Source organism: Rattus norvegicus, chromosome 4 (genome assembly GCF_021556685.1).
Source record: "Rattus norvegicus strain SHRSP/BbbUtx chromosome 4, alternate assembly SHRSP_T2T, whole genome shotgun sequence".
In the NCBI taxonomy this organism is placed as follows: Eukaryota; Metazoa; Chordata; class Mammalia; order Rodentia; family Muridae; genus Rattus; species Rattus norvegicus.
In genome coordinates this window covers 159,638,642-159,660,073 of record NC_141537.1, presented here as the reverse complement: position 1 = coordinate 159,660,073, position 21,432 = coordinate 159,638,642, and the positions used below count along the sequence as shown (strand labels likewise).

Here is a 21,432-nt window from a genome sequence, read left to right as displayed (position 1 = left end):
TTTAGCGCATGCGCATAGTGAGTCGCGCTCATTGGACGCGGCTGCGGTGGGGGGGGTACTAGGTACAGTGGGAGCTGCCGTGTGAGGAGGAGCTGCTGCCGGTGTCATGGCGGAGCTGAGTGAGGAGGCGCTGCTGTCAGTGTTACCGACGATCCGTGTCCCCAAGGCGGGAGACCGGGTCCACAAAGACGAGTGTGCTTTCTCTTTCGACACCCCGGTAAGCCCATTCCCCACGCGCTCGGCGACCACGACTTCCATCGCCCTGGTCATTCGGCCAGGCCTGCAAACCTTGGGCTACCGCCTCCTTGCGATGCACCCTGGGACTTGTAGTTTTCTCCGTATCTTTCTGCTTTTGCTTTTCATTATCTGTAGCTGTAGTATGACTACTACTCCCGGAAGCTACGGCTCTCGCCTTGCCCATACCTGGTCTCGTGAAGCATTATGGACATTGTAGTTGTCGATGTCCCATGTTACCATTCTAAGCTCGAATTGGAATCCGATCGGCGAACTACATCCCCCAAGCGACTCCCGGAAAAAAAAAATCCTTAGAGGTGGCCTTGCACGTTGCGCAGGGCTCTCCGGGTTTTGTAGTTTCATGTGGGAGGAGTAGGGGCGACTCCCCACTGTTCTGGGCAAGGGTTGAGGTTGGGAAGGTATGTATCCTGAAGCTTCTAATCTGGAAGAGGATGCCAATGTGTAAAGAAGTCCGATTTAATGAAACATTGAGTTAAATAGCCTCCACTCGTGGTTAATTTGGACAGGGAATGAGGAGGTGGGTCATTGGTCAAGAGGAGGAAAAACACCCAGCGGAGAGCCCTAGTCGTTTTTCCTTTGAAGTGAACTATAGCCGCGACCCATCCCTTTTCACAGGTTGCCGAGACAACCCCTCTTTCAAGTAGTCCTAGAAAGGGTTTCTTTGGAGGATGCTAAGGCCCCTTTCTCATCTTGCTCCCACTCTTGTCTAGTTAGACAAAGCCTCCACCCACACCGAGCTTCACGTTTTACAGGCTCCACCTTGTGCCTCCCTTCCTGCTGTTCTGCCTTCCTGTGTCATCTTCAGCTGGAGACAAGCCTCCAGGCCCGAACTGAAAGGGCTGCAGTTTGGTTGGGATCCGCCCCCTATCGCCCCTCCCCTCTAGCGGTTGTTGGGCCCTGCCCAGAGCGTTCAGCCAGACCAGCTCATGGCCTGAAAACTGCAAGTCAGACTGGAAAGGCTTCATTAATGCATCTCCAGTGCTGAGTATAGCAGCATGATGTGATGCCCACTTCAGGACCAGTCCTGTGATTTGTGGTTTGCTCGGTTTGCTGGGCTTCGATCAAAGCCCCAGATAATAATGCTCTGCTTCTCTCAAGTTGGCTGTGGTAGAAGTAAAGGAGGATTGCTGGTCAGGGTTTTCTGTCTGCTCTGAAGCTAGCACCTTTTATTTTCATCTGAAGAGTTACTTGAGTGTACCCACCTTCTTCCCAGGAGGGAAGACAAGACACTTGTTCTTGACTCTTCTTAGTTCTCTATGTGACTGAAAAATAATGTTTCATTTGTTTTGTAATTTTTTCCAACGCCTTTCCTTTTTCATTCTGAGCCTACTTGATGTAGTAACAAACTGAAGCTCGTCAGATCATCTTCTGATTCTTTTTATGGAAAAAAGAGAGTGTAACTAAGCTTTGTTGTGAGAAATGCGTTATTAATGAACACTGCAGTCTACACTAGTCTAGGGAGTGATGTAGTGCAATTTACTGGTCCACTAACTGCCTTAGATACTGTCTGTTGTTGCTATCACAGTGGAGAAAATTTCAAGGCCTCTAAGACTTACATTCCAGGAAGAGGATGCCTATTGCTCAAAGCCTTGGATCTGAGATAAGATTCTTCTCCAGCTCCCTCTCTCGCTTTCTCTAGCACTCTTACAACAGCACCCACACTTAAAAAACGCACAGGAAGACTGGTTTAGTTTTACAGGAGCCTGTCCTTCCCTCCTCAGCCTGATTCAGGATGGGTACTAATCTTCTCTGTTGTTCTTGAATTTTATGTTGTTGGCTCTCTCAACAAGTTGCAAGATTGTTCATAAAGGATATCTCAAAGGGGTGTGGTGGCAACAAACCTGTGATCCCAGCCAGGCCACGGAGGCTGAAACAGAACAAAAGTTTAGGTCATCCTGGGCTACATAGTGAGTTCCAGGCCAGCCCAAGTTACAGGAGAAGATCCTGTCTCAAAAGTAAACAAATGAAAGTAAATAAAAAGGGATAGCTTTGCGATTGCAGGTTGATTTGAGTGGGGCTCTTATAGGGGAGAGGGATCAGGCAGGCGGTGGCTTGTGGCTGTAAAATGATGGACTCCATGGCCTAAACTAGCTTCAGGTTTAGCTGAGAGCCCCAAACAAGGTATTTTCCCCTAAAGCCAGGGTTTTCCTCTGGTAGAGAGTGTGACAAAGGAGAGGTGTGGCCACTGTCCTGCTTGTTGCCATCTCTGCCCCTGTGATCTAGGAGGTTTTCTGAGTTACAGACATTAGGTAGGGTTTGTCTGGCTGGCAACCGTTTGCAAGTGTGGGTCTTTTCTCTCCCACCTCTTTTAAATGTAATAGCTGATAGTGGGTACACCTTTCCTTTCTGGCTCTCCTGAGCCAATGAAGAGGGGAAGGATGTCAACCTCCACTCAGAATGGGTATGTGAGGGGTGTTGCTCAGCTGCTTCCTGAGCTTGGTGGCTGTTTCAAATTCTGGATAGAGAAGACCTTCAGCCATATAATTCCGTGTCCCCGAAAGCTACGTAAGTTGCTAAGAGCTGCCAGTGTTAGGAAACAAATGCTTTCTGACTCTTGATCCTTGGTTTCCCCACATGTACAAGCTCATCCTTCTTGTGTTCCCCACTTTGCTTGTGCTCTGCAGGAATCTGAGGGTGGCCTTTATATCTGCATGAACACATTCCTGGGATTTGGGAAACAGTATGTGGAGAGACATTTCAACAAGACAGGCCAGCGTGTCTACCTGCACCTTCGGAGGACCCGGCGACCGGTAGGCATAGTGGCTAGGGCGTGGGCTGGGAACACCCAGACTCATTCCACTAGGTGTCTGTTTTGAGTTAGGGTTCTTCTTAGTTAGGGTTATTGCTATGGTGAAACACCATGACCAAAAACAAGTTGGGAGAATGGGCTGACACTGTATTTGGTTTACACTTCTACACCATAATCCATCATTGAAGGAAGTTAGGACAGGAACTCAAGGAGGGCAGGAACCTGGAGGCAAGAGCTGAAGCAGAGGCCATGGAGGGGGTTCTGCTTACTGGCTGGCTCAACCTTACAGAACCTAGGACTACCAGCCTAGGGATGGCACTCACATTAGGCTGGGCCCTTCCACACCAGGCATTAAGAAAATGCCCTACAGCCGTGATTCTAATGATGTGACCACAACAATTCTCATGTAGTGATGACCCCTGTCTTAGTTAGGGTCTTATTGCTGTGAACAGACACCAGGGCTAATGTAAGTTTTATAAAGGACAACATTTAATTGGGGCTCGCTTACAGGTTCAGAGGTTCAGTCCATTATCATCAAGGCAGGAGCATGGCAGCATCCAGGCAGGCATGGTGCAGGAGGAGCTGAGTTCTACATCTTCAGCCTCAGGCAGCTAGGAGGAGGGTCTCCAAGCCCACCCCCACAGTGACACTTCCTCCAACAAGACCACACCTTCTAGTAGTACCACACCCTGGGCCAAGCATATGCAAATCATCACAACCCCCAACCATAAAATTATTACTTTTTAAAGATTTATTTACTTATTATATATAAGTACACTGTAGCTGTCTTCAGACACACCAGAAGAGGGCATCAGATCCCATTACAGATGGTTGTGGGCCACCATGTGGTTGCTGGGATTTGAACTCAGAGCCTCCAGAAGAGCAGTCAGTGCTCTTAACCGCTGAGCCATCTCTCCAGCCCCCATAAAATTATTTTTGTTACTACTTGATAACTATAATTTTGCTACTGATATGAATTGTAATGCAAATATCCGATAGGTGATCCCTGTGGGGATACAAAACACAGGCTGAGAACTGCTGCCCTACAGGCTTGCTACAGCTGGAACTTATGGAGTTATTTTCTCAGCTGAGGCTCCCTCCTTCCTGCTAATGCTAGCTGTGTTAAGTTGACATAAAACTAGCCAGCAGCCCTCTAACTCTGTATTGTCCTTTGCTTTCCTGTCACACTCTCATTTGTGTCACTGAAATCTGTTGATCAGCCTCCTTGCGTTGTGCAGTTCACCATCTTTTCTCCTCACCTCCCTTTTTCCTTCTGTCCCTGAGGCTTAGTGCTGGTCCTGACCCTTTACTGAGTAGCCTGGAACTCTTAGAGCTCCTGCTTCTGTCTCCCAAATGCTAGGACAAAGTCGTGTGCCATCATGCCCGGCCCTCTGAACCTCTTTTCATTTCAGAAAGAAGAGGACTCCAGCGCAGGCACTGGAGACCCACCCCGGAAGAAGCCCACCCGGCTGGCCATTGGTGAGCTATCTGCCGGGACAGCCCTGAGCCTGATCAGTGGCCTCAGAAGTCCGGGGGGACAAACTGGAGAGACGATGACAAATGGTAGCTGCCCTACTTTCTTCCGTATTCTCTGCCCTACCCAGGTGTTGAAGGTGGGTTTGACCTCACCGAGGACAAGTTTGAATATGATGAGGACGTGAAGATTGTCATTTTGCCAGATTACCTGGAGATCGCTCGGGATGGGTTGGGGGGGCTTCCCGACATTGTCAGAGATCGGGTATGCATATCTTACCACCCTTCTAGAGATTGTAGGGCAGGAGGGGCTGCTGTGACAGTACTAACAAAACAGGAGACCACGGGTGACAGGGTGAGTGGGGCAGAGGCGGGGTCCTGGCTGACTTTTCAGTTCTTGTAGGTGACCAGTGCAGTGGAAGCCCTACTTTCGGCTGATTCAGCCTCTCGGAAGCAGGAGGTACAGGCTTGGGATGGGGAAGTCCGTCAGGTGTCTAAGCATGCCTTCAACCTCAAGCAGTTGGACAACCCCGCTCGGATCCCTCCCTGGTGAGACCTGGCTCCTCTTGTCATGGGGCACCATCACTGAAGGGGGGTACAGAGGCCATCTCTGTCTGGGAGCTGGTAAGAGAGGGGGTAGGGAGCAAGCCCAGAAGGAAGATATGGGGGCGATGAACAGTACAGGGATGCAGAAGAGAGAAGATGGGCTGTTGGACTGACAGGGGCCTGGAGACTCCCCTCTCGTTGCCACTCCCGTAGACCCCACCCACAATTGAGCTAATCTTCTTCTCCCTGGGCTAGTGGCTGGAGGTGCTCCAAGTGTGACATGAGAGAGAACCTGTGGCTCAACCTGACAGATGGCTCCATCCTGTGCGGCCGGCGCTACTTTGATGGCAGCGGGGGCAACAACCATGCTGTGGAGCACTACAGGGAGACTGGCTACCCCTTAGCTGTTAAGCTGGGCACCATCACACCCGATGGAGCTGGTACTCTCCTGCCCTCCCCATTACTGTGTTCCAGTTACCCATTTCATAGGACACAAATAACCTAGATGCGTTCCCGATATAACGAAAGCCTTTCACAGATCCCAGCCATCATCATGTGCTGCGACTGTCTTTCCAGACCTATCCTGCTGCCTAGCTAATGGTGCAGGGTACAGTCAGAACCAGAATTGAACTGCGTGTGTGTGTGCGATTGCACTAGTGCACATCTGCTATCCCAGAACTTAGGAGTGGAGGCAGGGGGATCGAAAGGTGAAGGTTTTCTTCAACTATATAACGAATTTGAAGTCAGCCTGGACTATGGGAGACCTATCACCAGAAACCAAGAGGAAGAGAATGCACCCCTGCATATACACCAACACATACATGTGTTAAAAAAGAAACTCACGGGGCTGGGGATTTAGCTCAGTGGTAGAGCGCTTACCTAGGAAGCGCAAGGCCCTGGGTTCGGTCCCCAGCTCCGAAAAAAAGAACCAAAAAAAAAAAAAGAAACTCACAATTCCTTATCCTGTTAAACCCTGTTTCCTCTGACAATTAGTTCAAGTGAGCCAGGAGGCTGATCCTGCTGGCCGTCTCTCTGTCCTCTGGGCAGGAGGTAGAGCTCGTAGATAGGCCAGCACCAAGCTATCTGTCCCTGCCACACTGTCTGCCTTTTCCTCTAGATGTGTACTCTTACGACGAGGATGACATGGTCCTGGACCCTAGCCTGGCAGAGCACCTGTCTCACTTTGGCATCGACATGCTGAAGATGCAGAAGGTGAGGGAGGACCCCGCCCCACACTAGCTTCAGGTTCTCATTCCTGCCTCTGCGGCTGTTCTGGGCCTGAAGCTGAGGTAACCCAGGCCCCAAGGTATATGAATTTCTCTTTAAGAGATTGCTATAGTCATTTAGTCATTCAGTGAATACTACCAGATATTGGCTCTATGCCGATCACCATGTAAATAAAATAGGCATGGTCATCCGGGCAGTGTTGTGCACACCTTTAATCCTAGCACTTGGGAGGCAGAAGCAGGAGGATCTTTAAGTTCAAGACCAGCTTGGGGGTTGGGGATTTAGCTCAGTGGTAGAGCACTTGCCTAGCAAGCACAAGGCCCTGGGTTCGGTCCCCAGCTCTGGGAAAAAAAAAAAAAAAAAGAAAATCTACCCTCAAGACCAGCTTGGTCTACAGAGAGAGTTCCAGGACAGCCAGGGCTACACAGAGAAACCCTGTCTCAGGAGAAAAAAAAAGATAGGTACAGTTCTGGCTTTCATAGGCTTAGTGTAGGATATGGCAGGTCCTAGTCATGTTCCCAAATAAATGACTTATTTGTAAACTACTGACAAGTAGTACGAGAGAGGATGAAAGTATGGGACTACCGTAGTGTACGGCAGAGGCCCTGGCCTGCCTAGGGGACCAGGGATGCTTCTCTGATGAGTGTTCTTCAGTAATAATCTAAAGGTGAGTAGAATGACTTCAACGTGGGAAAGGACATTCTGGGTAGGAGGAGCTTGGTCATTTGCCTCCTAATTCAAGCAGAGTCTTGGATTAGGATGACTCCCAGTTCAGAGCTTAGAGACTACATGATATTTAATATGCCCAGACCCCTAATTCCATAAATCCTGGGCGGGCTATATCTGGTCTTGCCCTAGGCTCTGGGAAACTTCAGGATTTAGCCTCTTGCCCAGTCTTAAGTCCCCCTTTCCTGCAGACGGACAAAACAATGACTGAGCTGGAGATAGACATGAACCAGCGGATTGGTGAGTGGGAGCTGATCCAGGAGTCAGGCGTGCCACTCAAGCCTCTCTTCGGGCCTGGGTACACAGGCATCCGGAACCTGGGTAACAGCTGCTACCTCAACTCCGTGGTCCAGGTGCTCTTCAGCATCCCTGACTTTCAGAGGAAGTGAGTGGTCCCTTGTCTTTCCTACTGACCTGTGCGGTGTACCTGTGCAACCCAAGTAGGGTTTAGTTTAGCATACTTTTGCCATGAGAATGGAGGAGAGGGCTGAGAATTGTTAGTTGGCTGAGCCCAAATACTTTTTAACATCGTGGCTCCTCTTTTGATTGGCAGTCTTTGTATGCTGTCCTCGGTGTCTGTGCCTGCTCTCATTCTTAGAATAGCACTGTTCTTCCACGGCAGGCGCGCTAGGAAGGAAGCGTGTTCTAGAGCTGCCCTAGCACACCCTTCCCTGTAATAGAGCCAAGAAGAGCAGAAGAGGATGAGTTGTGTTGGTTCTGACCCTGGGCTGCCTTCCCGTGTTCTTGCCTCTGGCTGGGTACACCGCATGCTGTCTTCAGTTGAGAAGGGAGGTAGACAGGTGGCTACAGAGATGTGCGCTCTAGGGGAAGTGTGCTCATGTGGTTGGTAGATGGTTTATCCTTCTGTTCTCCTGCTACTCTTCTTTTGCCTCTTAGGTATGTGGATAAATTGGAGAAGATCTTCCAGAATGCCCCAACGGACCCTACCCAAGACTTCAGCACCCAGGTGTACGTAGTCCACAAAGGCTGTTGAGAGCCTCACAGCTTTCTACCCTTCTATACCCTGATCTCCTCAGGCGGGCATGAGTAGAGACCCTGAACAGTTAGAAGCTGCGGACTGCCTCTTATGCTGACTTCCTGTACAGCCTAAAGTGTTTCCATCTCTACAAAGCCACACACAGATTTTTAAGAGTTGTCTAAGTTGGGTCATGAGCAAGATTGAAAGAAAGAGAAAAAGATGCATGTAGCTTCCAGAATCATCAGTTGACTAGCTAAACAGTTTTCTTGGGTATTACCACAGGGCGAAGCTGGGGCACGGCCTTCTCTCTGGAGAATATTCTAAGCCAGCACTGGAGTCAGGTGATGGGGAGCAGGTACCAGAACAAAAGGTGAGTCTAGGGCTCTATCCTTTTCAGACTGTAGAATTATACAGAGAAACTAAGATCTAGGAGGTATCTGAATGGTGCCTACTGAATCTCTGCCCTGGCTCTGCCTAGGAAGTTCAAGATGGCATTGCCCCTCGGATGTTCAAGGCCCTTATTGGCAAGGGCCACCCTGAGTTCTCCACTAACCGGCAGCAGGATGCTCAGGAATTCTTCCTACATCTTATCAACATGGTGGAGGTAAGGACGGGGCAGTGTCAGGAAGCCACTCCTGTTTGCACCCACTTGTTCCTTCTCCCCACACTCAGCCCTGTAATTTAGTGTATTTTCACTCAGCCTGTTGTGTGCACAGTAGTTGCACTCAAAGGAAATAATCAAGACAAGGGATAATCTTTACCTGTGATTCCTACTTGTAGGAAACCCAATTAAGGTTATAACAGCAGAAACATTAAGAGGGCTGAGAGGTAGGGCACAGAGGTAGAGCACTTGGCCAGCAAGCATGAGTCTCTGGGTTCATCCCAACAGGAGAGTACTTAGCACTTCTGTAGAAAGATACAGGTAGGGGCTGGAGAGACGGGTCCGCAGTTAAGAGCACTGGCTATTCTTCCAGAGGTCCCAGGAACCTCATGGTGGCTCACAACCATCTGTAATAGGATCTGATGCCCTCTTCTGGCAGATGGATGCATGTGCATATGCAGCAGAGCACTCATACTTTAAGTAAATAAAATTTAGGAAAAAGAAAGAAAAAGATACAGTGGCCAGAAGTGAGGTCTGAGGGTGGTTAATTAGGGAAGGTTTCTACTTGGTCTTGCATCCCTGTCTTCCTGAGTGGCATCTCCCAATCCACTGCCATCCCCTGCTGATTCCCTAATAAAAACTTTTGAGCCTCAATTCGTTCCCTGGCTGCCCAGACCTTCCTATCCTGCCTGTTTCCCATAGAGGAATTGCCGGAGTTCTGAAAATCCAAATGAAGTGTTCCGCTTCTTGGTGGAAGAGAAGATCAAGTGCCTGGCCACAGAGAAGGTTAAGTACACTCAGCGAGTTGACTACATCATGCAGTTGCCTGTGCCCATGGATGCAGCCCTTAACAAAGGTAGCTCGCTCTGCTCGCTCAACAAGGCCTTGGTGTGAGTGGAAGCCCAGATCTGAAGCCGGACCACAGTGGGGCTGGAGTTAATCCCTCCTGTAGCTTGTTAGCACTGGGACAGGAGGCAAGGTACACGAGACACACATGTCACGTGGTCTTTGCGGGGGTTGGAGGGGTAGGGAAATGGGAATAGCTTAGGGCGCAAGGCCAGCCGGCAAAGTTGAACAGAGAACAAGGGACGTCCCCTAAGACTACACCGCCTGTTTTTTTCCAGAGGAGCTTCTAGAGTATGAAGAGAAGAAGCGGCAAGCAGAAGAGGAGAAAGTAGCACTGCCAGAGCTGGTTCGGGCCCAGGTGCCCTTCAGCTCCTGCCTGGAAGCCTATGGGGCCCCCGAGCAGGTGGATGACTTCTGGAGTACAGCTCTACAGGCGAAGTCGGTTGCTGTCAAGTATGTCCTTTGGCCTGGGTTTCAGCTGCCGTCTTGGTGGGGTAATCACCAAAGACATTCTGCCTCTTGACTGTTTGCTCATCCTTTTGGTAGAGATCTCAAGATTATCAAGCCCTGGGCTGGGTTTGTCCCTGAGGGTACCAGGAGGCTGTGGTGGGGCAGATGGGAGATGATTCCATCTCTTACCTTATCCTCTCCCAACACTCTTATAGTACAAGCTTTTTTTGCCAGTATGGCCAGCCTCTACGTCATGCTCTAGCCCAGGCACTTAGTGTCACCTGAAGGCAAATCTGGCTTCTAGAAAACAGCAGGCCTCTGGCATGGTTTTGAGACCTAAAGAGGTGCTTCAGTTTTAGGGAGCAAGTCCTCAGCACAATGCTGCTCCGGCCAATCAAATCTTTGCTTCTGCAGCTCCTTGTTGTACCCCCTGATCTCTACCCAGGCAAGAGGAGAAGGGAGTATCTAAGAGACACCAAGACCAGTGTAGAGAAAGGAGAGCTCTGGGGTGCCAGCACATTTTCTCTCTCCAGGACTACACGGTTTGCCTCCTTCCCTGACTACCTGGTCATCCAGATCAAGAAGTTCACCTTTGGCTTAGACTGGGTGCCCAAGAAGCTGGGTATGCTGTTCGGGATGAGGGTGGTGATATAGAAAGTCCTAGAAAGGGGCTGGAGAGATGGCTTAGCAGTTAAGAGCACTGACGGCTCTTACAGAGGTCCTGAGTTCAATTCCCAGCACCCACATGGTGGCTCACAACCATTGGTAATGGGGATCCAATGCCCCTGGACAGGGTACTCATATAAATCTTTAAAAAAAAAAAAAAAGAAGTCTTAGTAAAAGATAGTTTTTTTTTTTTTTTTTTTTTTTTTTGATTCTTTTTTTCGGAGCTGGGGACCGAACCCAGGGCCTTGCGCTTCCTAGGTAAGCGCTCTACCACTGAGCTAAATCCCCAGCCCCGTAAAAGATAGTTTTAACATGTATCAACTAGTGTTCCTCAGATTTTTCTCTGAAAAGGGAAGCATTTTGTATATGTTTCAAAATGTATCTAGTTTGAAAAGATACTGATTAAAACTTGAGTTTTTCCTTGTTTTTGAGACAGAGTCTCACTGTGTAGCCCTGGCTGGCCTGGAAGTTGCAGTGTAAATCGGGTTGGCCTCATACAGAGATTTGCTTGCCTCTGCCTCTCAAGTGCTGGGATTGAAGGCATGTGCCACGATACCTGGCTAAAACTATCTTGATAGTCATGACTGATTGTATTGTTACAATTTTTCTAGTTGATGACAGTGCTTTTAATTGGGTTAATCTTGAAGCAGGTCTTACAGGCCCCTGGCTCTAACCTGGCACTCTTGATTTGTCTTGGTTTTGTCAAGGAGGAAACTGAGCCCTTCAGAAGTATAAGGCACTCTGACCGTAGAGGCCCCTTGCCTGTCTATCACTCGTGGTAGATAATAGGTCCTCTGACTCCTGCCCTTGCGCAGGTTTCCCATGGTTGGAACTATTCAGAGCAGATCTAAAGCATGCCACAGGAGCTTGACAGTCTACTGTGCTTTTGCAGGTTAGCATCAGGAAGCTGCCGAAGTGACCTTTTCACCGTTCCAATTGCAGATGTGTCCATTGAGATGCCAGAGGAGCTAGATATTTCCCAGCTGAGGGGCACAGGGCTACAGCCCGGAGAGGAGGAGCTGCCTGACATTGCCCCACCCCTGGTCACTCCGGATGAGCCCAAAGGTAGCCTTGGTTTCTATGGCAACGAAGACGAAGACTCCTTCTGCTCCCCTCACTTCTCCTCTCCGACATGTTAGTGATTCTTCTTCCTGCCTGTCTCTCTCCCTTGCTGATGGGGGAGGGCTTCTCTGTATTCCTTCCTTCCCTTCCTTTGTTTCTCCTGTCCTCCCTTCCAAACTCCCTGTGTACCCTTGTTGGATGTGAAGACGGGCTGAAACACTCCCATCTGCATTCTTAATGTGGATGTCGGTAGCATGGGCTAATGGCCTCTGTATCTTTGTTACTTCCTTGGTTTGGGTGGGGCGGGGGAAGGGGAATGAGCTCCACAAATGGCAGAAAACTGATCAACTTTGGGATACCAGGCTCATAGTTTGCTTGTGGCTATTTTAGTTGTGGTATGAAATGCTTGTCTAGGAAAGAGAAAAGCACATGCGGGGTGATTGGGAGAAGGCTAGAGGCTTGGCATGGGGTTGGAGGAGGTGAAGAAACCAATGGAAACAGTAGCAGGAAGTCATCGCTCCAATTCTACCACAGCGCCCATGCTGGACGAGTCCGTCGTCATACAGTTGGTGGAGATGGGCTTCCCTATGGACGCCTGCCGGAAAGCCGTGTACTATACAGGGAACAGTGGTGCTGAAGCAGCCATGAACTGGGTCATGTCACACATGGATGACCCAGGTAGGCACAGGCAGGGGGGAGCAGGGTGGGGCGGGACCTCTACACATCCCCAAACACTCATCCCTTCCTCATCCCCAGATTTTGCCAATCCCCTCATCCTGCCTGGGTCCAGTGGGCCTGGCTCCACAAGTGCAGCAGCCGATCCCCCACCAGAGGACTGTGTGGCCACCATTGTCTCCATGGGCTTCTCACGGGACCAGGCCCTGAAAGCTCTACGGGCCACGGTATGTGCTGCCCCGTGGGACCTGGAGCCACAAGTGGGACAGGGTGGGAGTAAGGTTACATGAACGCCTTTTGGTTAACGTACCAAACCCAGTACAGTGTGGTTGAAGCTGGCAGCTCTTGATGTTTGCGTGCCTGACTGACTCCTGAGGAAAAGTAACACTTCCCTCCTCTCCAAGAACAATAGCTTAGAGCGGGCTGTAGACTGGATCTTCAGTCACATTGATGACCTAGATGCAGAAGCTGCTATGGACATCTCAGAGGGACGCTCAGCTGCTGACTCCATCTCTGAGTCTGTACCAGTGGGACCTAAAGTCCGGGATGGTCCTGGAAGTGAGTGTCACCAAGACTCATGGTAGAGCTGGGGCTGTCTCCTGTCAGCCCCTTGTTCTAGTGCTGTGTGTTTCTCAGTCTGAGGGCTCAGGAACTCTGTCTCTCTGATGGGTCTTATGAGGGTGGAATTCAAGGAGCCGAGGTACCCTTTGCTCACGTTCCCCGAAACTCTAGTTTTGAGTTTGAGCTGTTAAATACGGTTGGTCACCCAGGAGTCTGTTTTCTCCCCTGCGTTGTCTCTCTCTTCTTCTCCAGAGTATCAGCTCTTTGCCTTCATTAGTCACATGGGCACGTCTACTATGTGTGGTCACTATGTCTGCCATATCAAGAAGGAAGGCAGGTAAGGGCGGGGCTAGCCGTGTGCTCCGTAAGTGAAGCGGAGCTGCTGGGAATTGGGAGGGCAACCTGGAAGCCCCTGCAATGTTCGTGGGAGAAGTCAGATTTAAAAAAAGTCTCCTCACAGGGACAGACCACCTGCATCCCAGGGCCAAATCTGTCTGCTTCTGTAGACCAAGTGTTACTGTCCACAGTCGTCCACTCATTTATGGATTGCCTGTGGCAGCAGTGAAGTTAAATAATCAGGCAAAGACTAATTACCCAGTGAAACGGCGGTCAGTGACTGTTCTAGGGCTTCAGTAAAGACCAGGGAGCCAGCAGTCGAAGCTCATCTTTGGCTACATGGGGAATGAGTTTAAGTGATCCCATGCTCTGTGAAACCCTGACTCCAAAGGGACTGGGCTGGGCTATAGAGATATTTATTGGCTGAGAATACTTGCCACTCTTTGCAGAAGACCTAGGTTCCGTTTCCAGCACCCATGTGAAGGCTGACGACCATCCATAACTACTTCAGGGGTCTGGCACCTTCTGGCCTTTATGGGAACCTATGGATCTGCGTGTGTGTACACATACACACACACTTTAAAAACAAATCCTGTTTAAAATAAGGATAGAAGATAGTGGTCTCTCCGGCTGCCCCGGCTTCACAGGAATGAGTGGAAGATGAGTGAGTGTAAAATGCAGTCTAGACTGACAAGACTCCAGTGAGGCAAGGCACCTGCTGCCAGTCCTGACAGCCTGAGTTGGATTCCCAGAACCAGAAAACTTCCCTGTGATCTCTGCACACACCGTGGTTCAAGTGGTTATTAGTGCAAAATAATTAAAAATTTTGAAAATACATGCTGGACATGGTGGCACACAACTTTAATCCCGGCATGGGGGAAGCAGTGGCGGGTGGATATACGGGCTTGAGGTTAGCTGGGTCTACAGAAGGAGCCAGGACTACACAGAGAAACCCTGTCCTCAAAAACAAAAAATAGGGGGTTGGGGATTTAGCTCAGTGGTAGAGCGCTTGCCTAGGAAGCACAAGGCCCTGGGTTCAGTTCCCAGCTCCGGAAAAAAAATAAAAAATAAAAATAAAACAAATATAACCTGGCTGGAGGAAGTCATACACACATGTAATCCCCACGTTGGGCAGGCAGAAGTAACCAGATCTCTGAGTGTGTGGCCAGCCTGGATTACATAGGGTTCCAGGACAGCCAGTCTCTAAATGAGCATCTGAGTACATCAGATGGGGAAATGAGATTTGGAAGCTCCAGTTAGACTGCTAGCTGGATGGTGGATTGGGGATGTAGGCATAGGATCAAAGTCGGGATCCTTCCCAGGAGCTCCCCAAAGGCCACGACTGAGATGGGTGTGACGCAATGTGGAGGCCCACTCTGTTCATCCTTCTCTGCCCTTTCCTCATTTCCCAGATGGGTGATCTACAATGACCAGAAAGTGTGTGCCTCGGAAAAGCCACCCAAGGACCTGGGCTACATCTACTTCTACCAGAGAGTGGTCAGCTAAGAGCCTGCCCTCAACCCTCACCACTTCAGGCAGGGGGCAGACCATCTGGCATGAGGGATGGACGGGCTGAGGGACGGACTTCATCCCCCTGCTCTGTACCCTTTTTCTTTTTGTCCCCAGCAGCAGGAGAGGGCTGGAGGCCATAGGAGAATGGCCAAAGAGGAGGGGTGGTCATTAGACTTGGGGACAGAGCAGGGATGGGACAGGAAGGGGCCAACTGCCTGTCCACAATGGGACCTTGTTGCTTCCTTCCCTGCCCCTTGAATCCACAGTGCTCTGCTTCTCTGTGATGGCCCAACCCCTGCCATGGGGAGGGGTCTTACCTGTGTGTGCGTGGATGTGGCTTTATGCATCTCTCCAGGGGAGGGAGCGACTGTGCCTCCCCTCCCCTTATGTGTTTGCTCCCTTGTGGTGAGGCAAAGGAGGCTATGAGGGAAATAGGACTCTCCCCCACACCCTTTGCCCTTCTGCCTCAGCCTCCCTTCTGTCTTTACGGTCCTCTGGAAAAATGCCAAAATACATGATGTGAATAAAGTACGATGACTGACTGCTTTTCAGTTTTTTGGGGGAGACTTACTTGTTTTGGGGAGGATCTCTGGAAGGGGCGGGTTCGGAGAGGCCCAACTGGGGTCCTTTGCCCTGCCAGGCAATTCCCTTGTCTCTAGTTCTAGAAATGCTCAGAAAACTGAGTTGGGGGATGGGAAATAAAGTGAAAATCCAGAAGAGTGCCCCCACCCCCGACCATGCACTTGATCTAGCCCCATTGTTTCTGGGCAAGTGGAGGACCTAGAGCAGGGGTGGGCAGTCCCTACTGTTACCAGCTGGATATACGGGCCGCAGCCTCACTCCCCTCCCCCACACACTAGTATCCCACTCGGCTCCATTTGGCCAAGGCTTGACAAGAGCTGCAAGGACCCCATAATCACCAGCCACGTTTGTGAAACACTTGGGCCCCTTCTTTGTGATTGCCGGAAGGGCTCCTCAAATGGCTTTGTTCTGTGCTGTGAGAGAATGGGGCGCTTTCGGAGTTGAAAAGGTGCCCTCAAACCCAGGGTCCAAGGCCCTGTTGCTGCCAGCTCCACGGGAAATGCCCTTTGGCTTTCTGAAATCGCAAAAAGTTTGTTTCCCTGAGCGCGAGGCTCGACATCTCAACTGTCGAACCACCAAGGTGGGACGTTTGAGCCCCCGGAAACCCCTAGAACATTGCTACAAGAAAGGAGAAACGTCAGAATATAGAAACACCGGGAGGTGGAGAGGCGGACCGAGGGGAAGGCGGAGCAGCAAGGGGCCGGTCTAACCATGGAGGAGGGCGGGGAAAAGGAGGAGTTCTGCTTCACAGCGATCTATATAAGTGGCCGGTGGCCAGAGCCGAGCGTTTGTTCTGACCTTCAGAGAGTTGATCCTTGTGCAATGGCGCCTTCCAGGAAGTTCTTCGTCGGGGGCAACTGGAAGATGAACGGGAGGAAGAAATGCCTGGGAGAACTCATCTGCACTCTGAACGCAGCCAAGCTGCCGGCAGACACCGGTGAGCTCCGTTTAGAAGAGGCGGCGGGGCGTGGGGGTGAGGGTCGGGCGTGGCACCACCTGCTCAGTGTCTGAGTGGACCTAGATGGTGGCCTAGGGACAAGGGTCATTTGATGTCCGGGCAGCACAGAGATTCGCTGAAGAGAAAAGACATTTAAATACTGCCCTGGGCCTGTGGGGCCCGAAAGGGGTTCTTGGGGTGGGGGCAGGGTATAAAGAAGGTTGCCCTTGGGAGTAGACGGGAGCTGCACCAGCTAGGGTTTAGGGTCAAGAAGAAGAACCAGTGTCCGGTTGGATAATCAAGGGAAATGGCACGTGTCCCCCAGATTGTGAGGGAGGAAGCTGAGCTTGCGCGGGCTCTCAGCTACCTGCCCCCTCGGCCTCTGGCTCCGTGCGTCTCTGCACGTAGCCCGAAACTCCTCCCCGCGGCGCCGCATGCTTCGGCCTCTGAGCTGGGGGCTTTCACATCCCTACCCTCCACAGCATGGGCCACTCCTGCCTTCCACCTTGGGCACTGAGTAGATGCCATACATGCTGAGCCGTTAGGAAATGAAAAAAAACAAAAAACAAAAAACAAACCCTTACAGCTCTTCTCAGACTGGGAAATGGGAAAACACTAGGTCTCTGCGGACTAGTCCATTCCCTGCTGCTCAAGATACCGCCCTCCATCCTTCTACCCACCTAAATCAGAGAACCTTGAGAATGACCTAAGTGTATTCTCTGATCATTTATTTCCCAAATACAAACTCCCTCGGTTGACCTCTTCTCCTTATACTAAAAATCCTTACCGGGATGGATATGTGGGGATGGGCTATTTTAGAAAGGGGGTTACCCCTGGAGAATGCTGAGTCTGAGAGATACCCATTCCCAGAATAGCCTGAGGAAATTAGAGCCACAGCTGTTAAAAGAGCAGAGGGCAGAGTAAGGGCCGTGGCCTATCAGAGGCGTTAGGAAGGCTCTGGTATTGGTAACAGGCCCAGCCTGGGCTGTGTAGTGGATAAAGGTCAACTTTCTGGACTGAAAAAAACCAAGGAAAGTAGAACCAGGGAAGTGAATGCAGGACTGTGAGCCTGAAGAGTGAGGGCTTTCTCTGATCTCATTCTCAGAGGTGGTTTGTGCACCGCCAACCGCCTACATCGACTTCGCCAGGCAGAAGCTGGATCCCAAAATTGCTGTGGCTGCACAGAACTGCTACAAAGTGACCAATGGGGCCTTCACTGGGGAAATCAGGTGAGAAGGGGCAGAGAGGGATGTAGAGGGAAAAACCTTCCTTGCAGGCTTCTTGGAGTTTATCTGGTTTGTTTGTTTGTTTGTTTTAGTCCTGGCATGATCAAGGACTTAGGAGCTACCTGGGTGGTGCTGGGACACTCTGAAAGAAGACACATCTTTGGGGAATCAGACGAGGTCAGTAAACAGGACGGGAGACGGGGTTTACTTTAATCCTAGGAAGGTATCTTACCTAGTATTTGTTCTTCAACAGTTGATTGGGCAGAAAGTGAACCATGCCCTATCCGAGGGACTCGGAGTGATCGCCTGCATTGGGGAGAAGTTAGACGAAAGGGAAGCTGGCATCACTGAGAAGGTTGTTTTTGAGCAAACCAAGGCCATCGCAGGTATCTCTGAAGATATGGATCATTGAGTCTAGCTAAGGCCACAGAGACGGGGTGGGGCAGTCAAAAGCCCCGCTCCGGGGAAAGAGGGCGGGTGACCTGCACTGTTCTTGTCACTTCTGTTCCTACGGAAGGCTCAAACCCCGCCTTTGAAAGCCACCTGGGGCTGGTGAAATGGCTCTGTGGGTGAGCCTGAGGACCTACCTGACTTTGATTCTTCCAAAGCTATGTGGCAGGAATGTGGCAGGAGAGAACCGGCTTCTGCAAGTTGTCCTCTGGTCTCATATGTGTACCATGGCTTGTGTATACACACACACACACACACACACAACTTGGTTTTTAAAAAGGGAGGGAGAGCTTGGCGGGTCAGCTCCCTCCTGTTTACTCTGCCCTGCAGATAATGTGAAGGACTGGTGCAAGGTGGTCCTGGCCTATGAACCAGTATGGGCCATTGGGACTGGCAAGACTGCAACCCCTCAACAGGTAACTCCCCAGGGGCCCTACTTTAGCCTATCACTTTAATAGACAGTTATGGAGCCCATTCAAAGGGCCAAGCCCCTTTAGAGACAGGGAGCTCCAAACACACCAAAGCGAGTGACTTTGCCAAAGGCATTCATTCTGAGCCTGGGGGGATGGGAGCCTTGCTCTTCTCTTCTCCAATCCCGACCTTTCTGGAAACCGAACTCTATATAAGAACCAGTGGTTTTTACTCCTTGTGGCAGGAAGGATCTTTCTTACTCTACCTCTTCCTTCTAGGCCCAGGAAGTACACGAGAAGCTCCGGGGATGGCTGAAATGCAACGTCTCTGAGGGGGTGGCTCAGTGCACTCGGATCATTTATGGAGGTGAGTGGCTTTGGCTCCCCCCAAGGCGGAAACGAGCTAAGACAGACTGAAGCTGCCTTGCACAGAGAGGTGGGGCTTAAGTGTTCTAACTGTAGCCCTGACCATCCTCTTGCTCCTGTTACAGGTTCTGTGACTGGAGCGACTTGCAAAGAGCTGGCAAGCCAGCCTGATGTGGATGGCTTCCTCGTGGGCGGTGCATCTCTCAAGCCTGAATTCGTGGACATTATCAATGCCAAACAATGAGCACTGCTCATCCCCCTACCTTCCTGCGTAGCCTGGACCAGGTTGCCCAGAAGTTTAGTAACTGCTCCTGCCAGTCACATGCTTCTGATAACATCATCAACTCCATCTTGTGACCTAATCCATACTGTACCTTCCTGAGCCTCTTACCTCCCCATAATAGTTGGGACCAGGCCAATCCCTTTACCACTTACAATGGGTAAAATCAAATATGTCACCAAGATGGCTTCCTGAGGAGGGGAAGGAGTAGAACTAGCTGTCCCTTTGGGCCCTAATGGGTGAAAACGGCCTTCCATTGGTTTGGGATGGAAACTCACAGCTGGACCACAGGAAGTAGGCTTCTTGTCACTTTGGCCTGTCACTTAGATGGCCTTGGCTCTAGCTTCACTCCCAAGCCCTACTGGATGTGTGATGCAGAGATTCAGAGTCTTCGGGTCTGAATTTCAGTGTACATTAAGGCCAAGATCCTTTTACTCTTAGAGGCCTGGGATATCCCCTCCCTGTAGTGCCGAAGCCCTTGTATTGTGTTTGTGAACCATCCTACATATAAGGGAAATAAACACCTGGGCCTAAACATGGTTTGTCATAATTTTAAGACAGTGAGGGGGCTCTAGCCTCGAGGGGGGGGGGCAAGTGGAATGTAAAAAGAACCAATAATGAAACACGTTCTGTGACAATATATCTCATTTTTTTTTTACTTCAAAAACCTTTTGTCCAAAGCTGCCACAGCCTATAGTATCATTTCTATGTCTTGTTCCTGTGAAAAGGGGTAGTGAAGGGGTCCAGCCTCCTTCCCTCAGCTCCAGCTTTTAAGTTGTCTAGGCCAGCAGTGCCTCTCCACCTGTCCCCACGGTAGGGTGCCAGCACACCCTGTGCCACAGGGTCATTTGTAGAGTAGATAGCGTTTCATGGCAGGGGGCAATGGCAGACTGGATATTTGACCCAGCCGGGTGTCCCCCAGAGCATGGCGCACACACAGGCGGCTCAGGTGCAGAAGGGATTGTGGTTCCTCCGCTGAGACAGAGAAGGAAGACAGGGTAAGCAAGCAACTCCCGCCAGACATCCTCAAACTCTCTCTCCACCTCCACCCTAGCTAAGGGAGACCCAAAAGCTCTGAATTTCTGGAAGTGAAGCTAGAGCCAAGGCCACCTAAGTGACTTGAAGCCCATTTCCTGTGGTCCGACCACGAGTTTCCACCCCAACCCATTGTCAAAAGTGGTATCCTCCCTGCCCCCCACACACACCTAGTCCAGATCTCACCTCTTCTTTCGCCCAGGTAGCGGATGCGGACCTGGCACTGTCCCCAAACAGCACTTACAGAGGGATAAAGGGTCCTCCCCTTCAGTCCACGGAAGGCTGGTCCCAGGTACGTGCCCCCAATAGAGTAGCCCAGAGTTCCCTCCTCCATGTCCAGAACCACCAACAGTCTCTCTGGCACCACTAGCTGCTCACCCTGAGGTCCGGCTGGGTACTGGGGGGCCTCAAGGCCCTTACTCTGATGATACAATTTTCCCCTCCCAATATCCCAGCCCCAGGACTCGCTGTTGCTGCCCAAAAGCGCCGCGTAGTGGTCAGCCTGCAGCGGGGCGAGGGCGGTGGCCACGCCCACCACGGCGTGTGTTCCCCTTTGCTCCAGGGGCCAGCTGATCTCCCAGGCATGCAGGCCTCTCGAATAGCCCCTCTTTCCCCGGACTCCATCAGTGCTCTGGGCCACAGGGCGCCGCTCAAAGCACAGTCCCCCTTCCTTGACATCGATGTTCTCGGAGCAATCCTTGGGGTTCCAGCCGTGGTGTCGTTGGGCCCCTAGGTCAGGAGGGGGTGCGGACAGGAGCTCCTCCAAGCCCTCGGGAGGAGATAAGTCAGAGTACAGAGCGTGCGAGCTAGGGGTGCTGCTGCTGCCCCTTGCCAGGGCCGTCTGGCCCATGAGGTGAGCAGCTGAAGAACTTCTCAAAACAGGCTTGTTGGGGCGTCTGTCTTTTGAAAGTTGAGCTCCGGATCGTCCCCTGGAGTGGCGTGGAGAAAGAAAGGACTGTTAGGCGTAGCATCTTTCCCTGAGGCTCCCATCCGTTCACCGGTGTATGCGAACCAGCCTCATCTTCCCTTGGTCCCCCAACCCGCCCAGGCCCATCACTTTCACCCCATCTGCGTCGCGCCTTTCCCCCCAAGTTTTTCACGACTTTTCTCCCTCAGACCTTACCGTGGACCGTCCCCTTGAGGTCTCTAAGGCCCGGCCCCTATCCCGCACCTCACTGGGCTCCCCCTACCCCTCAGAGACCTCAGTGGAAGCACAGATAGGGAAGGGTGGAAGCGCCCCTGACCAGCAACCGCTTCCGGCTCCAGCGGGGCCGTAGGACGCCCGCCTGCGCTCCGCCCCTGGGCTCTGGAGACGATTAACCCTATCGTCACCTCCCGGACCACGCCCGCCACATCATTTCCCGTCCTGGGAACCCACCGTCTGCAAAGAATTCAGGCAAGGAGTGTGTGATGACTTCAAATGTGGACAAGCGCTCATGTTTTGTGGGGCACACTCTGGGTGGGTAATCTCTTGTCCCTCCC

General features: G+C 51.2%; 3 protein-coding genes across 7 annotated transcripts; 2 read left to right on the top strand and 1 right to left on the bottom strand.

Annotated features, from left to right (window-relative positions):
• The first annotated feature begins 57 nt into the window (after positions 1–57).
• On the top strand, positions 58–15,206 carry Usp5 (ubiquitin specific peptidase 5). Of its 3 annotated transcripts, none has more exons than XM_087656994.1 (20): positions 58–217; positions 2,880–3,005; positions 4,417–4,483; positions 4,609–4,742; positions 4,881–5,026; positions 5,279–5,463; positions 6,141–6,235; positions 7,168–7,361; positions 7,874–7,945; positions 8,238–8,325; positions 8,434–8,559; positions 9,259–9,412; positions 9,681–9,896; positions 10,298–10,474; positions 11,461–11,583; positions 12,115–12,258; positions 12,337–12,482; positions 12,660–12,813; positions 13,069–13,153; positions 14,565–15,206. In XM_087656994.1, exons 1-20 carry the CDS (start codon positions 107–109, stop codon positions 14,656–14,658), a joined length of 2,637 nt encoding a protein of 878 aa, XP_087513120.1. In that variant the 5' UTR covers positions 58–106; the 3' UTR covers positions 14,659–15,206.
• Positions 15,207–16,044: 838 nt separating this feature from the next.
• On the top strand, positions 16,045–19,553 carry Tpi1 (triosephosphate isomerase 1). Its single transcript, NM_022922.2, is given in 7 exon segments — positions 16,045–16,183; positions 17,289–17,412; positions 17,502–17,586; positions 17,663–17,795; positions 18,190–18,275; positions 18,549–18,636; positions 18,761–19,553. Coding segments are annotated over 7 exon segments (750 nt in total). The 5' UTR covers positions 16,045–16,068; the 3' UTR covers positions 18,880–19,553.
• On the bottom strand, positions 19,543–21,432 carry Spsb2 (splA/ryanodine receptor domain and SOCS box containing 2). Of its 3 annotated transcripts, none has more exons than NM_001394356.1 (3): positions 21,329–21,432; positions 20,137–20,879; positions 19,543–19,890 (listed from the first exon to the last, which is right to left on the bottom strand). In NM_001394356.1, the coding sequence occupies exons 2-3, from the start codon at positions 20,798–20,800 to the stop codon at positions 19,760–19,762; spliced, it is 795 nt and encodes a 264-aa protein (NP_001381285.1). In that variant the 5' UTR covers positions 20,801–20,879; positions 21,329–21,432; the 3' UTR covers positions 19,543–19,759. The 3 variants fall into 3 exon arrangements, with proteins under 3 accessions (NP_001381285.1, NP_001009660.1, NP_001381286.1); NM_001009660.2 differs by lacking the exon at positions 21,329–21,432 and adding an exon at positions 21,074–21,237; NM_001394357.1 differs by lacking the exon at positions 21,329–21,432 and adding an exon at positions 21,152–21,237.

Excerpts from the sequence above, each read along its gene's own strand:
- Spsb2 (NM_001394356.1), bottom strand. The coding sequence starts at position 20,800 with ATGGGCCAGACGGCCCTGGCAAGGGGCAGCAGCAGCACCCCTAGCTCG. Across the intron at positions 19,891-20,136 it reads CTACCTGGGCGAAAGAAGAG|CGGAGGAACCACAATCCCTT; the intron begins GTGAGATCTGGA and ends TCTCTGTCTCAG.
- Usp5 (XM_087656994.1), top strand. The coding sequence starts at position 107 with ATGGCGGAGCTGAGTGAGGAGGCGCTGCTGTCAGTGTTACCGACGATC. Across the intron at positions 5,027-5,278 it reads CCCGCTCGGATCCCTCCCTG|TGGCTGGAGGTGCTCCAAGT; the intron begins GTGAGACCTGGC and ends TCCCTGGGCTAG. Across the intron at positions 10,475-11,460 it reads CTGGGTGCCCAAGAAGCTGG|ATGTGTCCATTGAGATGCCA; the intron begins GTATGCTGTTCG and ends TTCCAATTGCAG.